This window comes from Acromyrmex echinatior, chromosome 1 (genome assembly GCF_024713525.1).
Source record: "Acromyrmex echinatior isolate Ae372 chromosome 1, ASM2471352v2, whole genome shotgun sequence".
NCBI classification, from domain to species: domain Eukaryota; kingdom Metazoa; phylum Arthropoda; class Insecta; order Hymenoptera; family Formicidae; genus Acromyrmex; species Acromyrmex echinatior.
The window spans coordinates 9075594-9099216 of NC_141852.1; the positions used below are offsets into that span (position 1 = coordinate 9075594).

The 23623-nt window shown below is 30.5% G+C and overlaps 2 protein-coding genes, 1 long non-coding RNA gene and 3 other non-coding genes across 28 annotated transcripts; 4 read left to right on the forward strand and 2 right to left on the reverse strand.

Annotated features, from left to right (window-relative positions):
• Positions 1 to 148: 148 nt before the first annotated feature.
• Positions 149 to 2602, reverse strand: LOC105146596 (large ribosomal subunit protein P1). Its single transcript, XM_011056962.2, has 4 exons — positions 2387 to 2602; positions 1676 to 1826; positions 799 to 900; positions 149 to 325 (listed from the first exon to the last, which is right to left on the reverse strand). Exons 1-4 carry the CDS (start codon positions 2456 to 2458, stop codon positions 312 to 314), a joined length of 339 nt encoding a protein of 112 aa, XP_011055264.1. The 5' UTR covers positions 2459 to 2602; the 3' UTR covers positions 149 to 311.
• A 2757-nt stretch (positions 2603 to 5359) lies between these two features.
• LOC147910938 (uncharacterized) lies at positions 5360 to 11996 on the forward strand. Of its 13 annotated transcripts, none has more exons than XR_015544958.1 (10): positions 5360 to 5496; positions 5788 to 5886; positions 7675 to 7734; positions 8839 to 8898; positions 9940 to 9992; positions 10235 to 10450; positions 10681 to 10811; positions 10996 to 11358; positions 11552 to 11600; positions 11910 to 11996. It is a non-coding gene; the product is annotated as an uncharacterized LOC147910938 (long non-coding RNA). The 13 variants fall into 13 exon arrangements; XR_015544957.1 differs by lacking the exon at positions 5788 to 5886 and having other exon boundaries at positions 5364 to 5496; positions 10996 to 11068; positions 11148 to 11358; XR_015544960.1 differs by having other exon boundaries at positions 5374 to 5496; positions 5770 to 5886.
• On the forward strand, positions 7533 to 7599 carry LOC147910939 (small nucleolar RNA SNORD31). Its single transcript, XR_015547931.1, has one exon. It is a non-coding gene; the product is annotated as a small nucleolar RNA SNORD31 (small nucleolar RNA).
• Positions 8696 to 8761, forward strand: LOC147910940 (small nucleolar RNA SNORD31). Its single transcript, XR_015547938.1, has one exon. It is a non-coding gene; the product is annotated as a small nucleolar RNA SNORD31 (small nucleolar RNA).
• Positions 9804 to 9868, forward strand: LOC147910941 (small nucleolar RNA SNORD31). The gene has a single exon (XR_015547935.1). It is a non-coding gene; the product is annotated as a small nucleolar RNA SNORD31 (small nucleolar RNA).
• Positions 11986 to 21726, reverse strand: LOC105146595 (carbohydrate sulfotransferase 5). 11 transcript variants are annotated; one of them, XM_087405757.1, is made up of 9 exons: positions 21479 to 21726; positions 17472 to 17615; positions 16406 to 16462; positions 15364 to 15497; positions 15056 to 15291; positions 14771 to 14969; positions 14492 to 14671; positions 14100 to 14319; positions 11986 to 12960 (listed from the first exon to the last, which is right to left on the reverse strand). In XM_087405757.1, the coding sequence occupies exons 2-9, from the start codon at positions 17589 to 17591 to the stop codon at positions 12925 to 12927; spliced, it is 1182 nt and encodes a 393-aa protein (XP_087261883.1). In that variant the 5' UTR covers positions 17592 to 17615; positions 21479 to 21726; the 3' UTR covers positions 11986 to 12924. The 11 variants fall into 11 exon arrangements, with proteins under 11 accessions (XP_087261883.1, XP_011055259.1, XP_087261891.1 ...); XM_011056957.2 differs by lacking the exon at positions 21479 to 21726 and adding exons at positions 19174 to 19407; positions 19786 to 21449 and having other exon boundaries at positions 11986 to 14319; XM_087405765.1 differs by lacking the exon at positions 14100 to 14319.
• Between the last annotated feature and the right edge of the window lie 1897 nt (positions 21727 to 23623).

Genomic DNA, 23623 nt, shown 5'->3' on the forward strand with positions numbered 1-23623 from the left:
TATGTACGCATGCATGCGTGTGTACATATACATACATGAAGAACAGAATCACGAAATATATTTTCATCCTATATAGAGAACATCAAACATGTTTTATGCATGTTTCATTGACTACTTCATACATGCATATACAAATAAAAGAAAGAAAAGTAGAACTAACTTTTATTATTCGTGATCGCTTTTCTATGGTTGGGAAAAAAGTGTACATTTTTTTTTATCAAAAATGTTTCATTATTTATATTATATGTACAATGTAATTATACATAAAAGGAAACGTAAAAGGAAAGGATGGACCAACGCGATCCTTGATCCTAGTCGAATAGACCTGTAATTAAATAATAGATTGCGATTAAAATAGAACTAGTTATATCCATCGAATAGGATGATTAATTTTTACTGTATTCTCATTTTTTAAATATTGTCATCATGTATACTCTGTAGCTAATACATGCTATATTAATCACTGAATATTTGTTATAATTTTCTTTCAGGGTTTAGCAAAATTTCTTTTTTTTTATTTATTTTTTTAAAATAAAGTCTATGGTAGTAAAAATCAATATTTACAGATTTTGGCGGAAAATACCGGCAAAAACTTCTATTAAAAGTAATAAAACAAATTTAGAAAACTTTTAACGATATTTTTCAGTATCCTATTATCATTATTCTATTTTAGTGTCAATTGAGTGTTTTCTAAATTTTTAAGCTTTATTCAAAATAAAACTGATAATAAATTGGGAATGTTTAATTACTTTCTTAAGATTTAAATAATATAAAATTAATATAAATTTGATAAATTACCAAAGCCCATATCATCGTCTGATTCTTCTTCTGGTTCTTCTTTCTTCTTTTCTTCTTTAGCTGGAGCAGCTTCAGTGCTCACGGGCGCCGCTGCAGCTGGAACTTTAAAAGAACAAAATAAAAATATTTTTCATACAGAAATAATAATTACTAAGATTTTACTTGCCTGAATAAATCATTTAAAAAAATAAAAATTTATATTGCATAATATTATATACAATATTCTAATAAACATTACAATTTTTTTATATTTTTTATGTTGTTAACAAAACTTCAAGATTCCATCTTTATTGATAAAATCAGAAAGTTCGTCATCAGTTTTCTTTGACCTCTTTTGCTGACCGAGCTAGCAATTTAAAACTAGATCGATGGATGAAGAGATTAAAATTTGTAAGTCTTCCAAAACTTATTTAAGCATAAAATTCTTCCAAATCTATTTTTAATATCTGCGGTTACTTATTGACATAAAGCTTTATTGATATCAAGATATAATCTCACGTTTTTTTTTATTTTAACATTTTCTTTATTAATAGCAATTTGAATTTCTGTGATTCTAATGATATCCAAGCAATAGACATGTTGGGGCTTGTAACAATTGAGCAAGAATTTTGCAAAGATTGGTGGAAATAAAGCAAATTAAAAGAAAAATTATTGCACTGAAAAGAACTCAAATTCAAAATCAAAACATGTATTTCACATATAAATTTGTCTATCAAATACATCTTAACTGCTTGGAAATTGTATTTATTTAATAACTTTATGAATATACAATTTACACACTAACTGCAGAAACTCACATAAACATTTGCATTTGTATTGGTTAAAAAAGGATTTGCAACTTAATTATTCCCGATAGAAAAGTATATATATATATTACCTGCTCCTACAGGTGCGGCTCCGACACCAGATCCGATATTGGTAATCAATTCCTTAACACTTATGCCTTCTAAAGCTTTAGCGAAAAGTCCAGGCCAATAAGATTCTACATTTACATTAGCTGCTTTTAAAATTGTTTGTATTTTTTCGCCCTGTGGAATTGAAATATGATAATTCAAGAAACAACAGACTGATGATAAATTACATTTATTTTTCATTTTCTAGATCAATCAATTTTCACATTTTATGAATGAAGGTAAAAAAAAGAGATTTGAAATATATAATACTTTATTTCGAAAATTAGTATAAAAACACTAATCATCAAAATTTAAGATTGAATTTGAATTGGGTTTAATTTTGATGCTTTCAGCGGTTTTCTCTCTCTCTGTTTTATATCTAATAAACGATAAAAATAGAATATGTGCTTAAAGTACATAAGAATCCGAACTTTACGCAGCCTTGAGCTTTAATTTTATCGATATTTTTAATATAAACGAACATGTGTAGAATTCAGTAAACAGAGAGGTTAGTAGACACAATAAATTGAAACAATTCTGTTAAAAGGAGACATAATACAGATGATAAAATTATTTAATAAACAAACATAAAAACGCTAATGGAATACACCGGTAACAGAACATAAAAAATGATAAAATGGTATAAAAATAACGTAAAGATGATAAATCCGCGTGACGATATAATTTATACTTACAGTTACGGCGATATCATCGTCAACGAGTATCAACGCAGAATAAACGCACGCAAGCTCGGCCTCGGTCGTCATTTTCTTTGTTTAGATTTAATTACTGAGAAGTGGATGGAACTTAAAATTGGTGTAAGTCGTCGAGACCTTAGCCCTACAAGAGAGAACAAACACCTAAGTTCGCAACTTTACCGGAAAGGAAACGAAAGAGGATTTTACCGGATATCACGTGATGAAATAAACATGGTAATTGATAAGCCGGTATTTCATGTGTCGGTCGATAAGATTTTTCAAACCTGTTGATTGGCTGCAGAAATTCAAGAATCTCTCTGTTCCGCAGCCAATCAACAGGTTTGAAAACCCTTGTCGACACATGAAATATCAGACCAATCATTTCAAGGATGCGCAGTAGTAAATTTATTCAACCAAGGATACATTCCAAAACTCGGATCTATCAAGGGATCTATCCTCTTAGGGATCGATTCTGTATCTTGAAACGAGGTGAAAATTACAAAGGTGAGCGAATTTACTAGAATACTGATAATTTTATTGGTCAACACCTAGTAAATTTGCTCACTTTTGTAATTTTCACCTTGTTTGAGCGCTCTCGCTCTAACTCGCTCTCGAACAATGTGTAACACTAATTTAAGTTTTTAAAATATGTACACTGAAAAAAAAATTGTTTAATGAACTAAACACATTTAATTATTTGCAGATTTTATTATTTTATTTAATCGAATTTAACCGTAATCTGCTTAATGAACTGTTCAATATTTAGCTGACTACAGTTAAATTCAATTAAATAAAATTTGTTGAATTAACCAAATTTGCAAACAATTACATGTGTGTAGTTATTTGAACAAATTTTTTTTCTGAATGTATAAAGATAAACTTGTTATTCGGGAGGGTAATTTGCTCGCAAATTGTGAGTTCTTATATTTTTTTGAAATGTTTCTTATTTAAAATATAAAAATAATCAATAAATAATAGGACTAACGAGAGTCAGCGCGGATAATCAAACACAAGTTTTGTAGATTTTTTTTATCTACAAAACTTGCGTTTTATATATTTGTTAATGTTTTTGTATTTTAAAGATTGAAAGCCTGTTTTAATAATTACTGTTTATTACTTATTTATTATTATTATGATCGCGATTAGGTCATCCTGTTGAATTTATCAGCATGCAATAGGAAATGGTTAGGCGTTAGCTGCATTCAGCAGAGAAAGCAACTTTGCAACTGTTGTAAAATTCTTCAATATGATTGGTTTATACATTTAAATCCATAAGGAACCAAAGCAAAAACCAATAAAAGAATTTTTTACAACAATTGAAAAGATACTTTTTCTGATGAATACAGCCACTAACGTATTACATATATTTGAAGTTATTGCATACTTATGAAGTAGGTAATGTAGGTAGGAATACACAGGTGGAGATAGGCATACCTAAATAAGCACAAATAAATAAAAATGCGGGTAGGTAGGACAATAAGTATGGATAGGTAGGACGATAAGTGTAATAAACAGGTAGAAATAAACACATCGTATGTATGCATACTTGATAATTAGAAAGAAGGGATTAAATATCGAATAAAATTTTAAATTAATTTTAAATTTTATTTAATTAGATTGTATGGGGTTAAAAGTAACACAGTAACAGTAAGTTGTAACACTTATATAAAAAAATGTTATAAACAAAATATGCAAGTGTAAGGAAGAGATAGAAGTTTGTAATAAAAATATTATAAACTTCTATCCTTCCCTCACGCTTTTATATTTTTTTAAGTTTATAACGTTTTTGATATAAGTGTTACAGCTTACTCGTGTTATTTTTGATCTCGGTCTCCCCTATTAGCATCCCGTTTCAATTATCAAATATGAAAATAAATCAAATTAATTTCAAATTTTATTGATTTTTCAGCTATCCTGAAATTAAATTTTTTTTATAAAATTTTGTATCCGTCCAAATTATGTAACCCGTTAATATTGTAATTAATTTTATTGTAAATAAATGTGTGCATAATAATAATTAAGTACGTATGTAATATATTATTTATGTAAACTATTGGGTCATTTAAAAAGTATCTGCGGTTTTTTATCACTAGATGGTGTTGATGGTCATATATCTAGTGACAAAAAACCGCGGATACTTTTTAGATGACCCAATATATTTAGAAGAGATTGAATTTATTAAGTCTTTATAACTGCTAGTAATTATAAAGACTTTGATACATACTAGTAATTATGTTTAGTAAAAATGAACTAAAAATTTGCATAAAGAAACATAACTTCGTAATTTTATAAGATATTACAAAATAAATATTATATAAGACGAAATTCACTAAATTAACTTGTTTGAATTTTCAATTTCGTTTATTAAAATTCAATAACTTTTATTTACATATAGGAGATGCGAAATTAAAATTTTTTCGTTCAAGGATCCATTAAAAATCTCTCCTATGGATAGTCAGCACGCTTCTATCCTGAGAATTTGGTACAGACTCGAACTACATTTACTTTCAATGATGTGATGTTATTGATAGTGTCAGAAAATGTATGTAGTAACGTAATTTCCAAAATGGATGTAGTGACGGTAGTGTACAGGTGATTTTGACGGTAACAGGAAAAAAACCAGCATAGTCTCTCTCTCTCAGGTTTCTTTTTATTGTACATTAAAGCATTTTTGACTGGTCGATTTGTAAAATTCTTTCTTCGTATTGGCCAATCAAAAAAATGCTTTAAAGCACTTATAATGAAAATTTTATCGCAAGGCTTGTTCTTTTTAGTTGAATTTTTGCACCAGTTCATTTTTCTTCTTCTTCTTTTCTCCTGGAGAGAAAAGGAAGAAAAATCAATTGATGCAAAAGTTTAACTAAAAAGGCTTATGATCTCGTTGTCCATAAAATAAATTTTCACGAATTCAGCGATTGGTCGAAATATCGACTAATGGCTTCATGTAAATCCGCCATAACGATCTGGAGTATGCGCAGAAGTGCCGAAAGCTTCTTTTGATTAAATATAACCGCCTTCGTTGATCGTTCATTTTGCGACTGGATCTCTTCGAGGACGTGTCATTGGCGTCCTTACACGTGTTGCACATCCCGGTTCACAATGGGAAGGTGAGTTTTTGAAATCCATCGTCATCCGCGTGCATACTTTTTCCGGGCATCTCGCGATAGGTTTCCTGCGCATAATTTTTTCTGAATTTAATAATCTCGATTGTATTTTTCAATTTCGGCGCAGAGCTTGAGCACGTTTCGTTTCGTCACATGATGAACATTTTTGTCTCGTTCGTATGATTGTCTCTTGATTATGATCCTTACGTTTCTCTGATCACATCAGTTCCTATGGCGACGTATCGCCGCATGCTTTTAACATCATCGCGATTTTAGTTTCCGTTTCTCTTTTAGTGCTGGTTTGTAGAGCTGCCTTCCTCTCTTTGCTGTCTTTCTCTCATATCGAAGAGCAGAGCCACTAAGTAGCTTGTGCTTATCATCACAATCGTTTTAGTGAGTATTTTGTTTTTTTTTATGTTTGAGAAAGGTTTCTTGTTCCGCCACATACATTCTCGTTTGAGTTGCATTTTGAATTATTTGACCATCTGCAAATGGACAATCTTAGAATTGCATTTGAATATTGCCTAATGTAAAACTTTTCCATCGTTTTATTATTAATCATGTTAATTTAAACGTAGAAATAGAAATTATTTTATAAAATAGAATACAAACTTAATTATTATGGATACACAAGATTTAAGAATAGAATTTTTAACTAATCAAAGCAAAAAAATTAAATTTATTTGCAAACAGGAAATTACCACGTGTTTTTATAGTTTTGTTTGCATATTTCAACATGCTTTAACATGCTCTTACCAGTAGTTTCTATCAGGATTAGGGTTATTTGTAACGTCGTTACCGTTACAAGTTACTTTTTTCAATAACGACGTTATATTTTCTTCTAAGTAACGTTCATTATAACGCAGTTACATTTTTGGGATAACGATTTCACTAGTTATTTTTAGCGTTACTTTATTTCTAACAACTGCCACAAAGTTTTAGTCATAACTAAACCGTATATTTTATATATATATATATATCAGTTTTTGAGCTTTATTCCTTTACCAAAAGATAGAATTCTGACTTCTCTTCAGAATATTTATCACAAAAATCTGCATTTAGTAGCGTTTTTCATTGACAGAACTACCCAGTACATTTATAAATATTTATAAGATTTATTTTAAATATTATTATTTTGCATAAAATTTATTTTAAATATGAAATATTTATTGTACAATGTTATAGTAAGTGCTATAAAAAATCATTATAATCTAAGTAAAAAATACTTATTAAAAATATTTATTTATATTTATCATAAATATTAATATAAAATATTTAGTCTATATTTTAATAATATTTTGAATAGAGTTTTATATAAAATATGTATGAAATATCTATATAATATTTCACAAAATGAATATTAATAAACATTTATCATAAATATTCTGTGCTGTCTGGATAGTGCGATTTAAATTCGTACACGCAAATGTGTATGTTTAATAAAAATATAGAAACGTGATAAAAAATCTTCAATACATTTTATTATGTTATTTGATAAAATAGCATAATAAAATGTATTGAAAATTTTTAAATTAGATAAAATGTCCTTCGGACATTATATTAATTGAAATATTTCATTTTTAAATTCAGATTAGAGTAGTGTACAACGGCTTTAATGTGCACTGAGTTTTGCCAATGAAAAACGCTATAATATTTTTGTTAACATCAAGCAAAAAAAGTAACGAAAAAATAACAACTCGTTACATTTTGAGTATCGTTAACGGTTACGACTTACTTTTGCAAATTAATAACGAATTACTTTTGAAAAAGAACGGTAACGATAACGTTGCCAACCCTGGTTTCTATTCATTCCAAACTGCTCATTGGAGTAATTAGAAGCTATGAGGAATATGTTTGGAGCATATTGGAGCATGCAACGCGAACTAAAAGCATGTGATAATATCCTGTTTGTGAATAGATTTGGTTTTTTTTTTGCTTCAACTAATGTGGAAAAAGATAATTTTGTTCCTTTAATCGATATTAGATATAATTATCATACCCCAGACTTCAGGGGAGAGGGAGAGCAAAAATTTATTAAAAATTATATGATGAACAAGATACTGCCCCAGTCTGAGAACTGTGATTGATTCAGTTGACTGATAAAATGTTTCTATTTTATTTTTTTGATATATTGTAGAGAGAATACATTCTAATATACATGTATCTCATTTATGTATATAGAAAGATGGAAGAGCAGATTTGTGACCTGTTACAAATTCCTTCTCCAAATCGGGCGTTTATGTAAGTTATCTATGTTATCACTTAAATTAAAAAAATACATTTTGTTTTGTAATATTTATGTAATAATTTTTTATATTGTATTACACAAAACTTATTAAAATATTAAAGCCAGTGTTCAAAGATTTTCAGTAAACTTTTTCACGAATAATGTACAAGCTAATGAGCATTTAACTTTTCGTCATAAAAATAATTTTTATAATTTCTTTTTGTCAAAATTTAGAGAAATGGAAGCAAGCGCCCTTTCTTCTTCCACATGTCTCCCTTTGTATATTCACATACATATATGGACAGTATTCATATAGTTGGTTTTTATATTTTAAGTTAAGAATGTATTGTTTAAGAATATATGATCATCTAAAGTATGTTTTAAGATATCATAAATCAATCATATATTAGCATCTTAAGATATTACTTAAGATGATTTAAAATATGAACGGACTATGGCAGATATTCATAGTCCATTTTTATTTTCAGTCTTATTGGCTACAGGAGAAATATTGTGTAGTAAGTTATAAGAAATTGATCATTCATAGTCGATTGTTCTCATATTCAACTGTGATTCGTCGATTTCTTACGGCTTACACAATTTACTATACTGTATTTCTCTCATTGTGAACGGCCCTTTAGGTAATGTTTTAAAATGTTAGTACTATTCTGTGATCGATTTAAAACATTTCAACACTGTATTTATTAAATATAGGACTGACTATGAATACTGATTATATAAATAAAGGGAGCGGTGTGTGTGTGTGTGTGTGTGTGTGTGTGTGTGTGTGTGTGTGTGTGTGTGTGTGTGTGTGTGTGTGTGTGTGTGTGTGTGTGTACGCGCGCGTGCGTGCGCGCGCGCGCTCTTGCACACGTCACTTACATCAGTTTCTAGTAATTTTTCACTGCTTCGTCAATGAGATTATATTATTTTAAATTAACCAGTTAATAACGTGGGCAATCGATATACACCCATAATTAAATGATGAACTGTTACTGCCCCAGTCTGAGAACTGTGATTGATTCAGTTGACTGATAAAATTATTTCTATTCTATTTTTTTAATATATTATAGAGAGAATACATTCTATTATAATATACATGTATCTTATTTATATAGAAAGATGGAAGAACAGATTTGTGACCTATTACAAATTTCTTCTCTAAATTGGGCGTTTATGTAAGTTATCTATGTTATCACTTAAACTTAAATTTAAAAAATATATATTATTTTGTAATATTTATGTAATAATTTTTTATATTATATTATATAAAACTTATTAAAATATTTATATTAAAGCCAGTGATCCAAAGATTTTCAGCAAATTTTCTCACGAATAACGCATAAGCTAATGAGAATTTAAATTTCCGTTATAAAAATAATTTTTATAATTATTCCTCTTTGTCAAAATTTAGAGAAATGGAAGCAAGCGCCCTTTCTTCCTCCACGTGTCTCCCTTTGTACATTTACTTATGTATGGACAGTATTCATATAGTTGGTTTTTATATTTTAAGTTAAGAATGTATTGTCTAAGAATATATGTGATCATCTAAAGTATGGTTTTAAGATATCATAAATCAATCATATATTAGCATCCTAAGATATTACTTAAGATGGTCTTAAAATATGAATGGACTATGGCAGATATTCATAGTATGTTTTTATTTTAAGTCTTATTGGCTGTCTACAGGAGAAATATTGTATAATAAGCTATAAGAAATTGAATTCATAGTCGATTGTTCTCCTCATATTCAACTGTGATTGGTCAATTTCTTACGGCTTACACAATTTACTGTATTTCTCTCATTGTAAATGTCCTTTAAGTAATGTTTTAAAATATTAGTAAAATAATAGTACTATTCTGTGATCGATTTAAAACATTTTAACACTGTATTTATTAAATATAGGAACTGACTATGAATAACTGGTTATATAAATAATGGGAGCGGTGTACTAGCACACAGTTTAATTGCACACATCACTCACATCGGCCTGTTCCTAGTAATTTTTCACTGCTTCACCAATGAGATTATATTATTTTAAATTAACCAGTTAGTAACATGGACAGTCGATATACACCCATAAATAAATATGATGAACTGTTACTGCCCCAGTCTGAGAACTGTGATTGATTCAGTTGACTGATAAAATTTCTATTTTATTTTTTCAATATATTATAGAGAGAATATATTTTCTAATGTACATGTATCTTATTTATAGAAAGATGAAAGAGCAGACTTCTTATAAATTTTCTCTTCAAATCGAACATTTATGTAAGTTATCCATGTTACCACTTAAATTTAAAAAATACATATTATTTTGTAATATATATGTAATAATTTTTGTCAGTATTAATTGACGATACACGCATGATGAGAATATAAACAAAACCGCCTACAGTCAATCTGAATGCATGTGACGCAAATGTTATTTCTGACAAATATTAATTTTAATGAGAAAATAATTAAAAAAAAGATATACATATGTTATATATGTAATATATTTTTTATTTTAGATATTCACCTGAAAAATGGATGAAGACAAAACTTAATCATAAAATGAGAAACTATGTATTCATACCAGTATTCATAGTCTGTTCTTAATTTCAAGACTGCTTTAAATAATGTCTTAAAATGCTTTTTGATTGGTTTATGACATCTTAAATACTAGCTTAAGACAATTTCTTGAACTTGACTTGAACAACGTTTATGGATTCCTCAATAAGAATTATGTAAGTCTAAAATTTCTTAATAAAAGAAAAGAAAGATGTAGAATGTTGTATTATAAAAGTTAATTTTATTATGTAGATAATTAAGACGTGATGAATAAATAGTTATCCCTGTCTTACGTAAAAACGTGATGACAAAATGATTTCCTGATATATTAATATGTATTATTGATAACGCAATTAAAGTGAATAACCTTCAAGACTAACAGAAATCATTTTTTTTTTTTTTTCAGAATGTAAGAAATATGCAAGAGAACATGTAAGGAAGAATTTGAAGATGTTAATATTTATTATGCTCAGCATAATTGCAATAATATAATAAATTGTACATCAAAATGATATTTTTTCGAGTATTTTTTACAAAGTAAGGATTGTTACTTGTTTTTAATATTATACATTTTATTAATTGTATGATGATTATAAATTTGACAAGCATATGTCTGAGAATTCCTTGCTGTTAACTTTTAATCTGATATCGAAATGTAATTATTTTCATTTTTTTTTTTGTAAAAATATTGTATATAAGGAATATTTTATTTTAATTTCAGACTGATTAATTTGCAATGCGGTAACAATGCAATTGTGTGTGTGGCTATGTGATCGCATAGATACTATTTGAAGGTAGTAGTGGAAGGCATAATAAACAGCGTTTGAGCTTTTAGCGCTTGCAATTGAAACTGTTCGAACTACAAAATTTCAGCTACTGGAATAAGAACGACGGATCTGTCTTTCGGCAGTGAAATTGTACCTTAAATCGTAGTACTGTAGTTTACCTTACCAATGGACTGGAAATTCACAGGGAAATAGAAAAGAAGAATATAAAAATCTCTTTGATCATCAAGTTTAGAATCTGGGAGTCATTATTTACGAGTCAGTTTTTACACGGAGTCACACATCATCACTATGTGAAAGTAAATATTAAAGAAAATAATTAAATTATATAAATTATATTAGGAATATCATAAAATATGAAATATGATGTTATTAAGTATACGCTATACTGATTTTTTCTGATTGGTTCTTGCCCTCGCTGATCTTGTTATTAGAAAAAAAAAAGAATTCTCTTTTTTATATTCGATTTTAAAATTACTATTTTGGTTGCAGATGCGCTATCAAATGGGACCTTAGCACTTTGAGAATATTTGACGTACAGGTAACAAATCGTTAACATTAGTATGTAACATTAGTTTTTTAGTTAACATTAGTTTATATAACGTCTAAATTTTTTTAATTAATATTTATAATATGAAATCAAAAAAGATTTAGATCATTGCAAAGAAAAGCTAAAATTCGCCAGAAAACATTCATAACATTTATGTTATATTTTTTAATGATGCTTTTATAAATATACGCTATGATGTGTAGTGATAATTAAAAACTTACTGAAACAATAGATAAATAAAATAAATTGTAATTAGTTTTAGTATATTTTGTTACTTGAAAAGTTTGTTCTACTTTTTAGGAAAAGAAAATGAAAGATAAAAGGAAATATGGATTGTAGGTGTATGATAAACGAGATGAAATAAATAGCGAATATATTCCATAGAAATATGATTCTTTTATTGGAGAACCTTTACATCTAAGGTACAAAATGCAAAGTAATACGCGTTCCTCTTGGACTAGATACCCATTCAAGAAATAGTACTAATGGCGTGAGATTGCACCAAGGTATTGCAAATTTGTATTAGCAGTTGCGTCGATGACTCGTCAACATTATACGCAACGCTATCGTCAGATCTCATTCGTATGTACGTACGAGAAACATCACATTGATTTCATTAATTTTCGTCTTATACAAAGTGACAATGGAACAACGTAAATAATAATTAGGGTCAAGCGAATAAAATTGTCCTCCAAAATAAAAGAGAGGCGGGTCGTAATATCTTGATTCTCAAAATATCCAAACTATTATGTATAATATTTAATAACATGATATATGCTTATTGAAATCGATCCTACTTTAAGTGAACGCGTGATAAGGTCTGATCGATCACAGAGAGCTGATAATAATTTAGCACTCAGTGCATAACACAAGGACGCGAGGAATACAATCTCAAAATTATATATAATATATAACGTAAATATACTACAATACATAACAGAGGGTATGTCAGCCAGCCAGGCTGTCCCAGATAATCAATATATAGCGTGTAAAGATTCAAAAAAGTACTTATTCTTAATCGCCAACGAACAGCTCACGGTAATACCTCTATCTTGTATCTAAAGTGTGCAATGCCATTACGACTATGTACATTATAAAAATCACACGCGCTCATGGGTAAGTTGGTCGCGTCTTTATATTTCTGTAATAATTCGTCGGCCGCATCGAAGGCCGGAGGAATGGAAACTCATGTTCTCGTCCTTGACGTCCCTGATCGTTTTCTCAAACATAATCACCATGAACAAGAGATAAGATCGCGTGTTCCATGGAATGAACAAGCTAATTGATATTGTGTTCGTACTTGTCCTTTCGTGAATCACATTGAATATTGGTAGGAATTTCCCGTCAGACGCTGCAGAAATAAATTTCCAACATTGTCGATGATATTACAAGATACGATTCTAACATTATGAATTTCAGTTTTCGTTCACAGTTTATGGCTAAACTCTTTTCGAATACGATATATTTCTTATTAAATAAATATTCTTCTATGGTGTGAGTGTATTTTCACGTTCGTAATGTAGTATGTCATGTGCCAATGGCTGCATTAGCAGAAAAAGCAGCTTTTTAATTGTTGTAAGATTCTTTTATATGATTATACATTTTATATGATTTTTGAATATGATTTATACATTTAAATCTAGTGAGGGGAATTAAGGGCAAGATCAATCACATTAAAAAATTGTACAGTTACAAGTCACTTTCTTTGCTGAACGCAGCTATTGATCAGTAAATTAAAAAATTAGATTTGGTCATCTTGTTTTTAGTGATAATTTCGTATGAAACCAAGGTGTGGGTGCACTTTGTGTTTCGTAATCGATATAAAAATTTCATTTTCTTATATATGTGGAATATTTCTTAAAGATGTAAAAAGATGCTGTAATGATCATTACAAATCTCTTTACAAGCTATCTATAATTACAATTAATATTAATGAATATATTAGTTTATACATTTTTTAGACACAAAATACCCTTCCTCTTTCCTGAAAGATTCATATATTTAGATGTTTTGAGTGCATCTGCGTTTGCGTCGATATGGTTAGACATAATTTGTGTCGCATGTCAAGCTCTCAGGATTTTATTCTAACACCCTGTGGTTTAGATCGTTAATCATACGATATAAAATTACGAACGTATCTTGTTTCCGTCTTTTCAAAGAAGTAGAAACTTCTTATTGTTTCTAAACCTTAGCGTTCCAAAGCTAAAAATTTCGAAATTTTTCTGTCGAATGAATCAATATTCATTTCCATTACATGGCTATCTTCCTGAGGGACCGCTAGCACCTTTTGCAGAATATTATATGAACTACAGCACTTTTGACCGTTGCCGTTCGTTATACCGATATACTATACATCATATCTACATTGAGCATGTCGTCTGCCAGCTGTCATAACTGGAGTCGGTAATTTGTGATAGGGTCGAAGTCTTTTTGGTGAGTGGAATTTAAGGCCATCACGTATCCCCACATTTGCATAGCAGTCGCGCATACCTTTTGTATTTCACGGACCTCTTCGAAGTCCAAATCGGTCCTCCAGTGAAATGGCGCGACCTTGGAATTCCGGAAAGTGCTTGACACACCGCCCACATCATTCTTCGTGTGCGTATCCAGGAATTTCTTCACGTTTACGTGAAAGTTCAAACCGTAAAAATTGTAAAGCTCCTGCACGTGCTTGTAGGGATCCACGGATAGATCCTCATAACGCACTACTCTGTTTATCACATACGAAGATTGAATTTGAGTTTTTCGTTTCAATAAAATTATCACTAATAAAGTAGGTGACGATCTTAACAAATCGTTTGAAAATTGCATGTAAAATAAATTGTTATAAGTACCGAATATATGATTCGGAAAATTTTTTAATAATATATGCAGTGCTATACCTGAAAGAACGGGGATATTTTTTCGACAGTTCTACTGCCGCGTTGAAGTCTGATACCATGTCTCCGCAGACCAGAGCTGGATCGGAACAATCGGGTTTAGCAGGACACCATTCCCTATGCTTTCTGGATTGCAGAATGCCTCTCGGATCACGAATGAGTAGAACTAGTCGTACACCTAGACTACAATATAAATAGACACATATTTTTATGGTTCAAAAAATATAATGTTTAAATTAGATCTAAAAAATGTTTTCTTATGATTGTCATATAATTACTTACTCTTCTTCGGCCAAAAGACTCTCTGCCGCATGCAACCTCAACCGTACAAGCTTCATTGATTGGAATGGAAAGAGTCGGCAAAACTTGGAGACGAAACGCGGATCCCAACAAATGCGTTTATGTGCTTGGCATTGCCGCCATAAATGCGTATTATGATTAAATACCCAATGATGAGTCTTCCCATAATCCAGGTACCGATCTATTACGATAATTACAATTGTATGCAATCATTAAATGATGCGCCTTCAAGCGAATAGAAATTTAAAGATGTGTGAAATTATATACCGAGCTCCTTGTATTCACAATTCAACAGAGAGAATATCCTTGTCAAGGATTCTTCTGCGAGCGGCGACCCTCGGATTTGCACAATTCCATAGTCGAGTAACGGTTCGTAATGATAAAAATTGGCTGGATGTGCGTTTACCACATCACCGAGGAACGTGCTGCCACTTCTCCAACTCGTCAGAATTATGCTTCTCATAGGTCTACCACCCTTCTCCATCACTAAATCTTCAAGTTTGCTATAAACGAGTAATGGTTAAACGTTTAAATTTTCAACAATACGAAGTTATGTTCTGGTGCATATAATTTACCTCACATTTATCCCATATTTTCCGTTTGGATATTCATAATTTTCCATTTCTCTTTTAATCGCCCTCCTTTGTTGATCAATCACCTCCTGAATTTCGGTGATCGTGGCATTGTCCGTGGATCCCGTAATATATGCCTAAAAAGCAGATTAGGGTCAATTACTAAATAGAAAATTTACTCGCTATTTGTTAGCAACATTACATAAATGCAGTATTAAAAGTTATTAGATCTTCGTAACAGGTATGCGATAACATATCCTAAACAAGAATAAACAGAAATAAATTCACATTTTGAAATTTAATCACATAAAAGCAAATTTCTACAGCAGCCCGTTCAATCACTTTATTAGTTTTACAAAGACAAATTTAAAAGTTATATGAATTATACGAGTGTTAGTTTATTTTAAAACAGTATTTATATCTTCATGTTTTTATATTAAAAAAATGAAATGTAAAATGTAATAAAGATAATAATTATCGTTCATATTTCATAAACAAGCAAAGTAGACAATTAAATTCATAATACAAAAACAAGGAAAATGCATTAGTAAAAAGCTAACACAAGTAAAAATACATATACAATGAATAGTTACATATGCGTTACAAAATAATAACATAATTCAATACGTAAATCTTAGTATGCAGCATCATGCAATAAAGGAAGATTTAAATTAAAGTTTTGAATTAAAACGCGAATTAATTTTCTTTATTAAAAATATAAAGTACTTCTGTTTTTTTACTTATTCTATCTTATTTGCTTCTATTGATTAAAAATAACCGTTAATAATATTTGTAAAATATAAATACGTTTATAAAGCAGTACAAAAATATACGTTTTACTATACGTTAGAATTAGTAACATAGAAAAAAAAATTGGTAATAGAAAAAAGAAGTTAATCCGTAAGAAGGAGTCGTTACTATTTACACTTTACATTAGGCTTACTGTGATAAGATAAGACACTCTAACGATAAATGGCATTCTATCAGCAAACAGTCATTAATAACAAGTGGTAGTATTTATGCATTCAGATCGATACGTGCATACCTGGCTTACCGTTACCGGCTCTTGGATTTTGGTAGTCCGCGGCCTTATCTCAACATCCTATATCGAGGAAGAGAAAAAAGCATCGACGTTTTAGCGTTTCTATTGTGCGTCTCGCATTGTGTACACGAATATATCGCTATTGGAATAATCGTGATATGAGATGATCTTTCTCCCTCTTTCTCTAGGTAGCGTGTTAATGTTTTCAAAGGTTTGCAAGTGCGAGCAACGAGATTGCTCATGTATTGTGAATATCTATTGTATCGTTAAGAGTGAGAGTAAATGATAAAAAAGTGTCGATTTACACGCAACATGCTGGGTATCGATTATGTAATTTTTTCTTTGGAGCGGAGAAGTGAAAAGTTTTTGTATGTATGTGTGTACATACATACATTTCCGCCCTAGAAAGTTACATGATTGACCCCCTGGCTTCGATAATTAATCATATTACAAGTGTTTCTTTTGATATCAAATTTCATACATCACTATTATATAAAGAAGGTGAATTAAAACAAACTATGAACTTACGTCGATCTGATTTCCAATAAATTGATGTCTCTGATGGAAAATGTTAAAATTTACAAAATGTTTTAAAGCGATCACAGTTGTTGCCCTGGTAGCAAGCTGACGTCAAAATGACGTCTTTTGACGTCAAAATTATGGTCTTTGACATCAAGATAACGACAAAATGACATAGCTTGCTATTAGAATCCTTTGATATTAGTTTTTTCATCTGAACTTCTTTTTCCTTTCCTCTTATTTCTCTTGACATTGGAGAAAAAAAAAGAAGACGAATGATGCAAAAAATTCAGTTGAAAAAACAGGTTTATTTTGTAAATGATAGCAAAACGATACATGAAAGGGAAAAGGGACGAAGAGAGATGGAAATAGGGAGAAAGAAAAGTCGCGTGTCGGTTCCTTGTGTATCGCTTCACGTTTAATGTTCAAGAGAAATGGATAAAGAGAAGAGAGAGAGTGTTAGGTGCAAAAGTTAGACTTTTACCGTCAGAAAGAGCGTGTTTGGCGTGACTCAATTTAGAGCAATCCCCACCTCCGAATTTTTACTGACCGATATCATCGGCTGCAGTCGATGCTCAAGGTAGCTGCTGTAGCGCTGGTTAAACGCTAGGAAGAAGATGCAGACGGATGCCAGAGCTATCAGACAGTAGAAACTCAGCCGCTTCGACATCCTTAATCCTAGAAAGCGCAGGAACTTGAAAAGACAAAAGATCATTTATGCAGATTGGCGCAATGCACAATATATGGCGGGGTGAGAAAAGCGATTGCGATTGTAAAGCTGTCGACAAGACATTTCATCGGAAAAACATTTATTTATAAATATTATTTATTGTTATCAAAATAACAATAAATTTTTTATAAATAATCATTAATCAAACGCAATACATGCAAACGCAAATAAGGAAAATAATGGTCAATAATGTGGAATAGTTAGGAATAAAAATAGTTAACAATACGTTTACAGTATGTTTAAAAATTAATAATACATTTACTCATGTTAAAAAATTAATATAAAATAATATGTACACATACTTATAAATTATATGTAACATACTACACTTTTTAATAATTTATTATTATTGACCCTCTTGATACACACGATCATTCGTGTCCGGGATTAATTTTCACAAATATATAAAAATTATTAAATGATTCTTACATATACATCTTTAGAAAGTATTTTTAAGTTGTGCATTTAAATAAAAAATTATATATATTAGGTGTTGGAATTAATTCGTAGCGTTTTACAAGTGATGGGAAGTACTTTCATTAATGTATTTTTTAATGCTCATGTGAAATAAATAACATTCTTTCATTAAAAACGCTACGAATTAATTCCAACACCTAATAACTAATTAATATTATAACTAATTACTTGATGCTCCTAATTTTTTAAAGAAAAGAAATGTGCAGAATGAATACGAATGAATACAATCAAGTATACTAAGAGTTAATTTTTTAACATGATAATAAATTGTTGACTTTTTTTTTATTCTCCTTAATTATCCGTGGTTAATATTTTTTTCATTATTTTTATAATCCAACTGGGTCATTGGTGCCCGATTGTTTTTGTTTTCAAAGGATTTCTAGAAAAATCTGAAAAAAATTTTAGTATACTCTTTTAACATTCACGAATATGAATTATATGACTTGAAGCGTTTTTTATTTTTTGTACGTGTCCGAATTTGAAGCAGAATAATTTAAAATTGAAAATTCGTCTAGATATTTAAAGCTCTTGTTGAATCGCGGAGAGTTAAATAGATCATTATATGTTCTTTATTCAAACAACATATTACAAAAATAATGTGATAGAATTTCGTAAATTTACTCGATATTTTGCAGAATGAATGAACTTTTCCTCGATTATTGGAATAACAATGAAACTTCAAAGTTCAAAGGGCGATACAGGAAAAAAAAATGAATATTCAACGTTTTATTTTTCACTGAATGTCCGAAGCGCAAAACTGTTCACAGTAATTAAACGTTACACAATTAATTACAGCACAATTAAATGAAAACTCGTATGAGTCTGAGTCTCTCTGTACTTATTAAAAATTTCTTTGTGTAATCGCGATAAGAATTGGCGGTGTGTTTAATTAAATAAAATAACTGCAGGGGATGACCTCGGGATGATTTTTTTTCCTTTTTCTCTGCGGCAATAAACGGGAGCGCGATAAGACACGAGCGCAACGAAACGATCGATCGGAATTAAATCAGCGGGCGGCACAGAAACAGGAGTCGATTCGTCTCACCTTCCGCGAAATATGATCCGCTAGATGAGGCCTCGCCAGGACTCGTCGTCACTTGTTGACGAAAAACGCCGTTTCTTCACCGCGATCAAACACCGGTGATCATTGTACATTACCGCGACGCGGCATAATAGCGAAAAAAAAAGAAAATGCGAAATCACTGCGAGCAGTATTCAGAAACCCGATTCGCAAAACCTCATCGACAAAACGAAGGCAAAGTTTGGCCCACTTTACACTCTGAAAAAAATTTACTAAATTTCCATAAATATTTGTTTGAATGATACTAAATAAATATTTACTTACAATAAATAAATATTTACTCAATAAAAAATGATACTCAAATCTAATAAACAGTTCTAAATGTATCAAATAAGTATATATGTTTATATTTAATAAATATAAGTTAGTACTATTTAAACAAATATTTATTAAAATTTAGTAATTTTTTTCAGTGCACTCGAATTTTGCAAGTTCGCATTACGATAGTATATAGTAAAAGCTGCTATACGTGAAATTAGCAAAATTAAATGTAAAAGCATATGAATATTTTAAACGATAAAATACCCGATAATGATATCGTCACATTATTTAATAGAGTATAGATATATGTATTACATTTCATTGTCGAAGTTGATTATATTATGCTATTGTATTAAGTACTTTATATAACGCAGCTATTAATGGGCACTGATCAAGTGACCGAATTCGTTATTAAATGCGCCATCGCGCACCGAGTCACGCACATGTTTAGCATCCAGCTATTTTTTTAACTCATTCTAAAATTGCATAAACATAGTTGTTAAGTGATTGTAGTTGAATTGATGAGTCATAGTCTGTCTGTCATGTATGAAGAGAATATTCAACTTTGCGATCGATCAATTCTCACAATAGGGTTGCTATAAAACTGGAAATCACAGAATTGTCAGGGGAATTGAAAATGATTAAGAAAATCTAGAAAAAGAAAAATTGCTTGGGAAAAATTGTTTGGAAAATTAACATTTTTAGCTTTAAAAAAGTTTAATATTTGTACATTAAACCTATATTGTTTTGGAATATTACCAACTTAACAATTAAATGTAAGCAGTGTCCAGCACTTAGCAATATTAATTAACATTGTTATGTTAAATTGCTGTCTCAAGAAAATATTTGAGATCATTTCTAAATCAGAATAAAAATACAAAAAAATTTCAAAATATTGAAAGTACCAGAAAAAAATCACGAAGAATTTTATTTGTAAATCAAGGAAAAATTAAGAAATTTTAGGATGAGGAATTTTTTGTGACAATCCTAACTATAACTACACGGAAAAGACGATTTTATTAAATAGGTTATCTAAAAATTTAGTTACAGATCTGAAAATAATTTTGCTGGATCACTAAAATAATTACGACACTCAAATTGATTACTAAAATGGTAAAATTTTTAGCATTATTCATGCTTGATTTTCCTATGTAATTATTTATACAATCCAACAAAATTACTTTCAGATTTGAAAAATAAATGTATCAATTAATAGATAATGAACATGACCAAACTCAGTTATTGGATGAAATGATAAAATTTTTTAAATATTAAATTTTTGATACGTAGAATTCTAAATAAATTTGTTTATAAAAGCTTAATAAGACGAATTTATTTAGGATCGTACATATGATTAAAAGCTTAATATTTAATATTTTTATTATTTTATCCAATAATAGGATCATGACTCACTAACTGATACATTTATGTTATCTAGCTAAAATTTTAGATGTTTCAGTAAAATCATTCCTTCTGTGCTACGTTTATGCAAATGCAGAATGGATTTTACGTTCCGTGGTTCGCGAACATGAGAAGAATTCGCGTGTCGATAATTCGGAGCTCCACTGAATTCACTTTTCTGCCGTTTTCCCGATCGCTCGTTCGTCTGTATGTATAGGGAAGGTGGAGAGACCGGCTTGTTTACGGGATGATCGCACGTGCACGAACAACGCATTTCGCTCGCGTGTTCCGAGAACAATGAGAAAAATGACGTTGTTTCGAACGGACGCGAACAGTGGACAGCGCGCGCGAACCACGATCACATATTCGTCTAATCGTCTTCGTCGGTTGCACTCCCTCGCGGTCGAGAGTGCAACGGACACGCTTCTCCATCTCGTTCCTCGATAATTACGCGGCGATAAGCATCGGCCACGAAAACTCGGTCGAGGGTCGGTGGCAGAGGAGAAGCAGGATGAAGAGGAGGTGGAAAAGGAGGTGGCGGCTACGCTCTTTATCGCGTTCGCCAAATGCAATGGAATTCTCTCTGTCTCTCTTTTTTTTCTCTCACCTCGGAATCGTGCTTGTGCACTCGCTGCCTTACATTCGGCCAGTTGAATTCAATCACGATGTTGGAGTGACAATGGGAATCGCAGTGAGCCGCGGGCCGCCTCGAGGACGCGGCGGATAACGCGCTGCCGGTAGAGAGTAACGACGACGACGTTCATCGCGTCGTCGGCCAACGATTAACGACGCTCGTGGCCTACTAACGAATCGGCCAAACACGTCGAAAGCGAGAGAGTATACGAACGGCAGAGCCGTATTGCGGCTCGTGCCAGGCGCGTCGTGTGGGCGCAGTACGCGGCACATTAGGTGCGTTCGAAAAGACGATATTAGCGCTATTTGTATCATTCTATCCTTGTTTTAGGTCTAATAAACAACGAAGATAGAATGATAGAAGTGGCGCTAATAGCGTTTCCCCGAACGCACCAACTGTGTCACGTGGTTCGCCCAGGTTCGGCTGCACTCCGTGCACTCTCCCCGTTCCACATTAGTCTGTACGCATTATTTGAAATCCCCAAAATATATTTTTGTACTTGAAATTTTATATATATATATATATATATATATATATATATATATATATATATATTCGGATATTGAAGAGAGAGTGAAAATGCTTAGTGCAAAAAATGCAAGTAACGCGACAAATTTATTCCTTTCGGCTCGGTGTTTTAATTTGCTTGTCGACGCAAAAGCAAAGAATTTGCAAGCGCAATACGACGAAGCATACATTTTGGATTTTGCATGGATTTATCTACTTAATGACTCAGCCTTATTTATTATTTTTATTTACGTTTTCCTTCTTTTCTCGAAAGTTTAGATATGTGCAATGTGCATGGCTGTGCTGCGTCGGATCTGAGACAATGCAAAAGAGATGGAGATTTATTTATTCACAATTTGAAAAAAGTTTTTTTTTAATGCGGAAAATTTTAATTTAATATTTCAGCTGATGTGTAGAAATTAGACGGTGTTATATATATAAGTACATTTTAATTAATATTCCTAATTTACGAAGCATTTATAAAAATTTATATTATATGATACAAAATCAATGATACTCTTTTTCAAACGTCGATAATTATCATAAAATAAAATGTATATACATGTTCTTGCGTTATAATTGCAGTTATAATTTTTTATGTGGATAAATTCGTGAACACATTTGTGATGAAAAGAATTCTTATTTATAATATCAGGTCGGAGAAAAAGTTTTTTCGTATTTAAAAAAATTTTTTTGCAAAAGTTTTTCATTTGTTGCGAAATGTTCGTTACAATTATATCATTCTCTAGAGCAAAGTTCTTTAAGAATCTGTTTTTTATATATAAATTGCGATATGATGATTTTTATCGGAATTATGAGCAATTAAAGTTAGAATGCTCCTTTACTTAATTTGCGAATAACTTAGTAACATAAAATCATAGGAACATAAAAAAAAATGATTTTGTAGGGAAAGCTTTCACGATAGGTAGTCGAAAATTTTTGTATATTTTTTTTTGAACATATAAGAGACCCCCAAAGTGAAAAGAAAATTTTTCATCTTTTTCAGCTCGTAGTTTTTTAAATGTAAAAATTACAAACTCACAGAAACTCAAAAATATAGTAACAAAAAATATAATAATCTTTCGAAAGTAGAGATTTCAAGCTTTAAAACCCTTTTTTTAAATTTAAATTTTGTTCATTTTTGATGAAGATACATTGTATACAATTTTGAATTAAAAAATAGTAGAAACTTTTTCCCCGACCCAATATTTTTGAATATTTTTGTATTTTAAATTTCAGAAAGAAAAAAAATATCTTAAACACACGCAACACACGCACACACTCTTTTTCAAATATTATAATAAGTTCTTTTTGAATATTATAGAACGAAGAATCTTAAAATATTTCAGAATTAATATATTGAATAAAATTCTGTTTATCTGAATATATATCTTGTAGAAAAATATTACTGCGCTATTAATAGTATTTTGAGACACTGCTGTATTACTGTACTACTTCATTACAGCAATAATATAGCGCTACAATAGTGCGTAATAGTGCGGTAGTGTTTAGAGTAGTGTAGTAGTGTAGCAGTGCCTCTAAAATACTAACTGTATACTAGTAGTGCTCAATAGTATTTTTTTTATAAGAGTTGGGAACAAAAATAGTTTC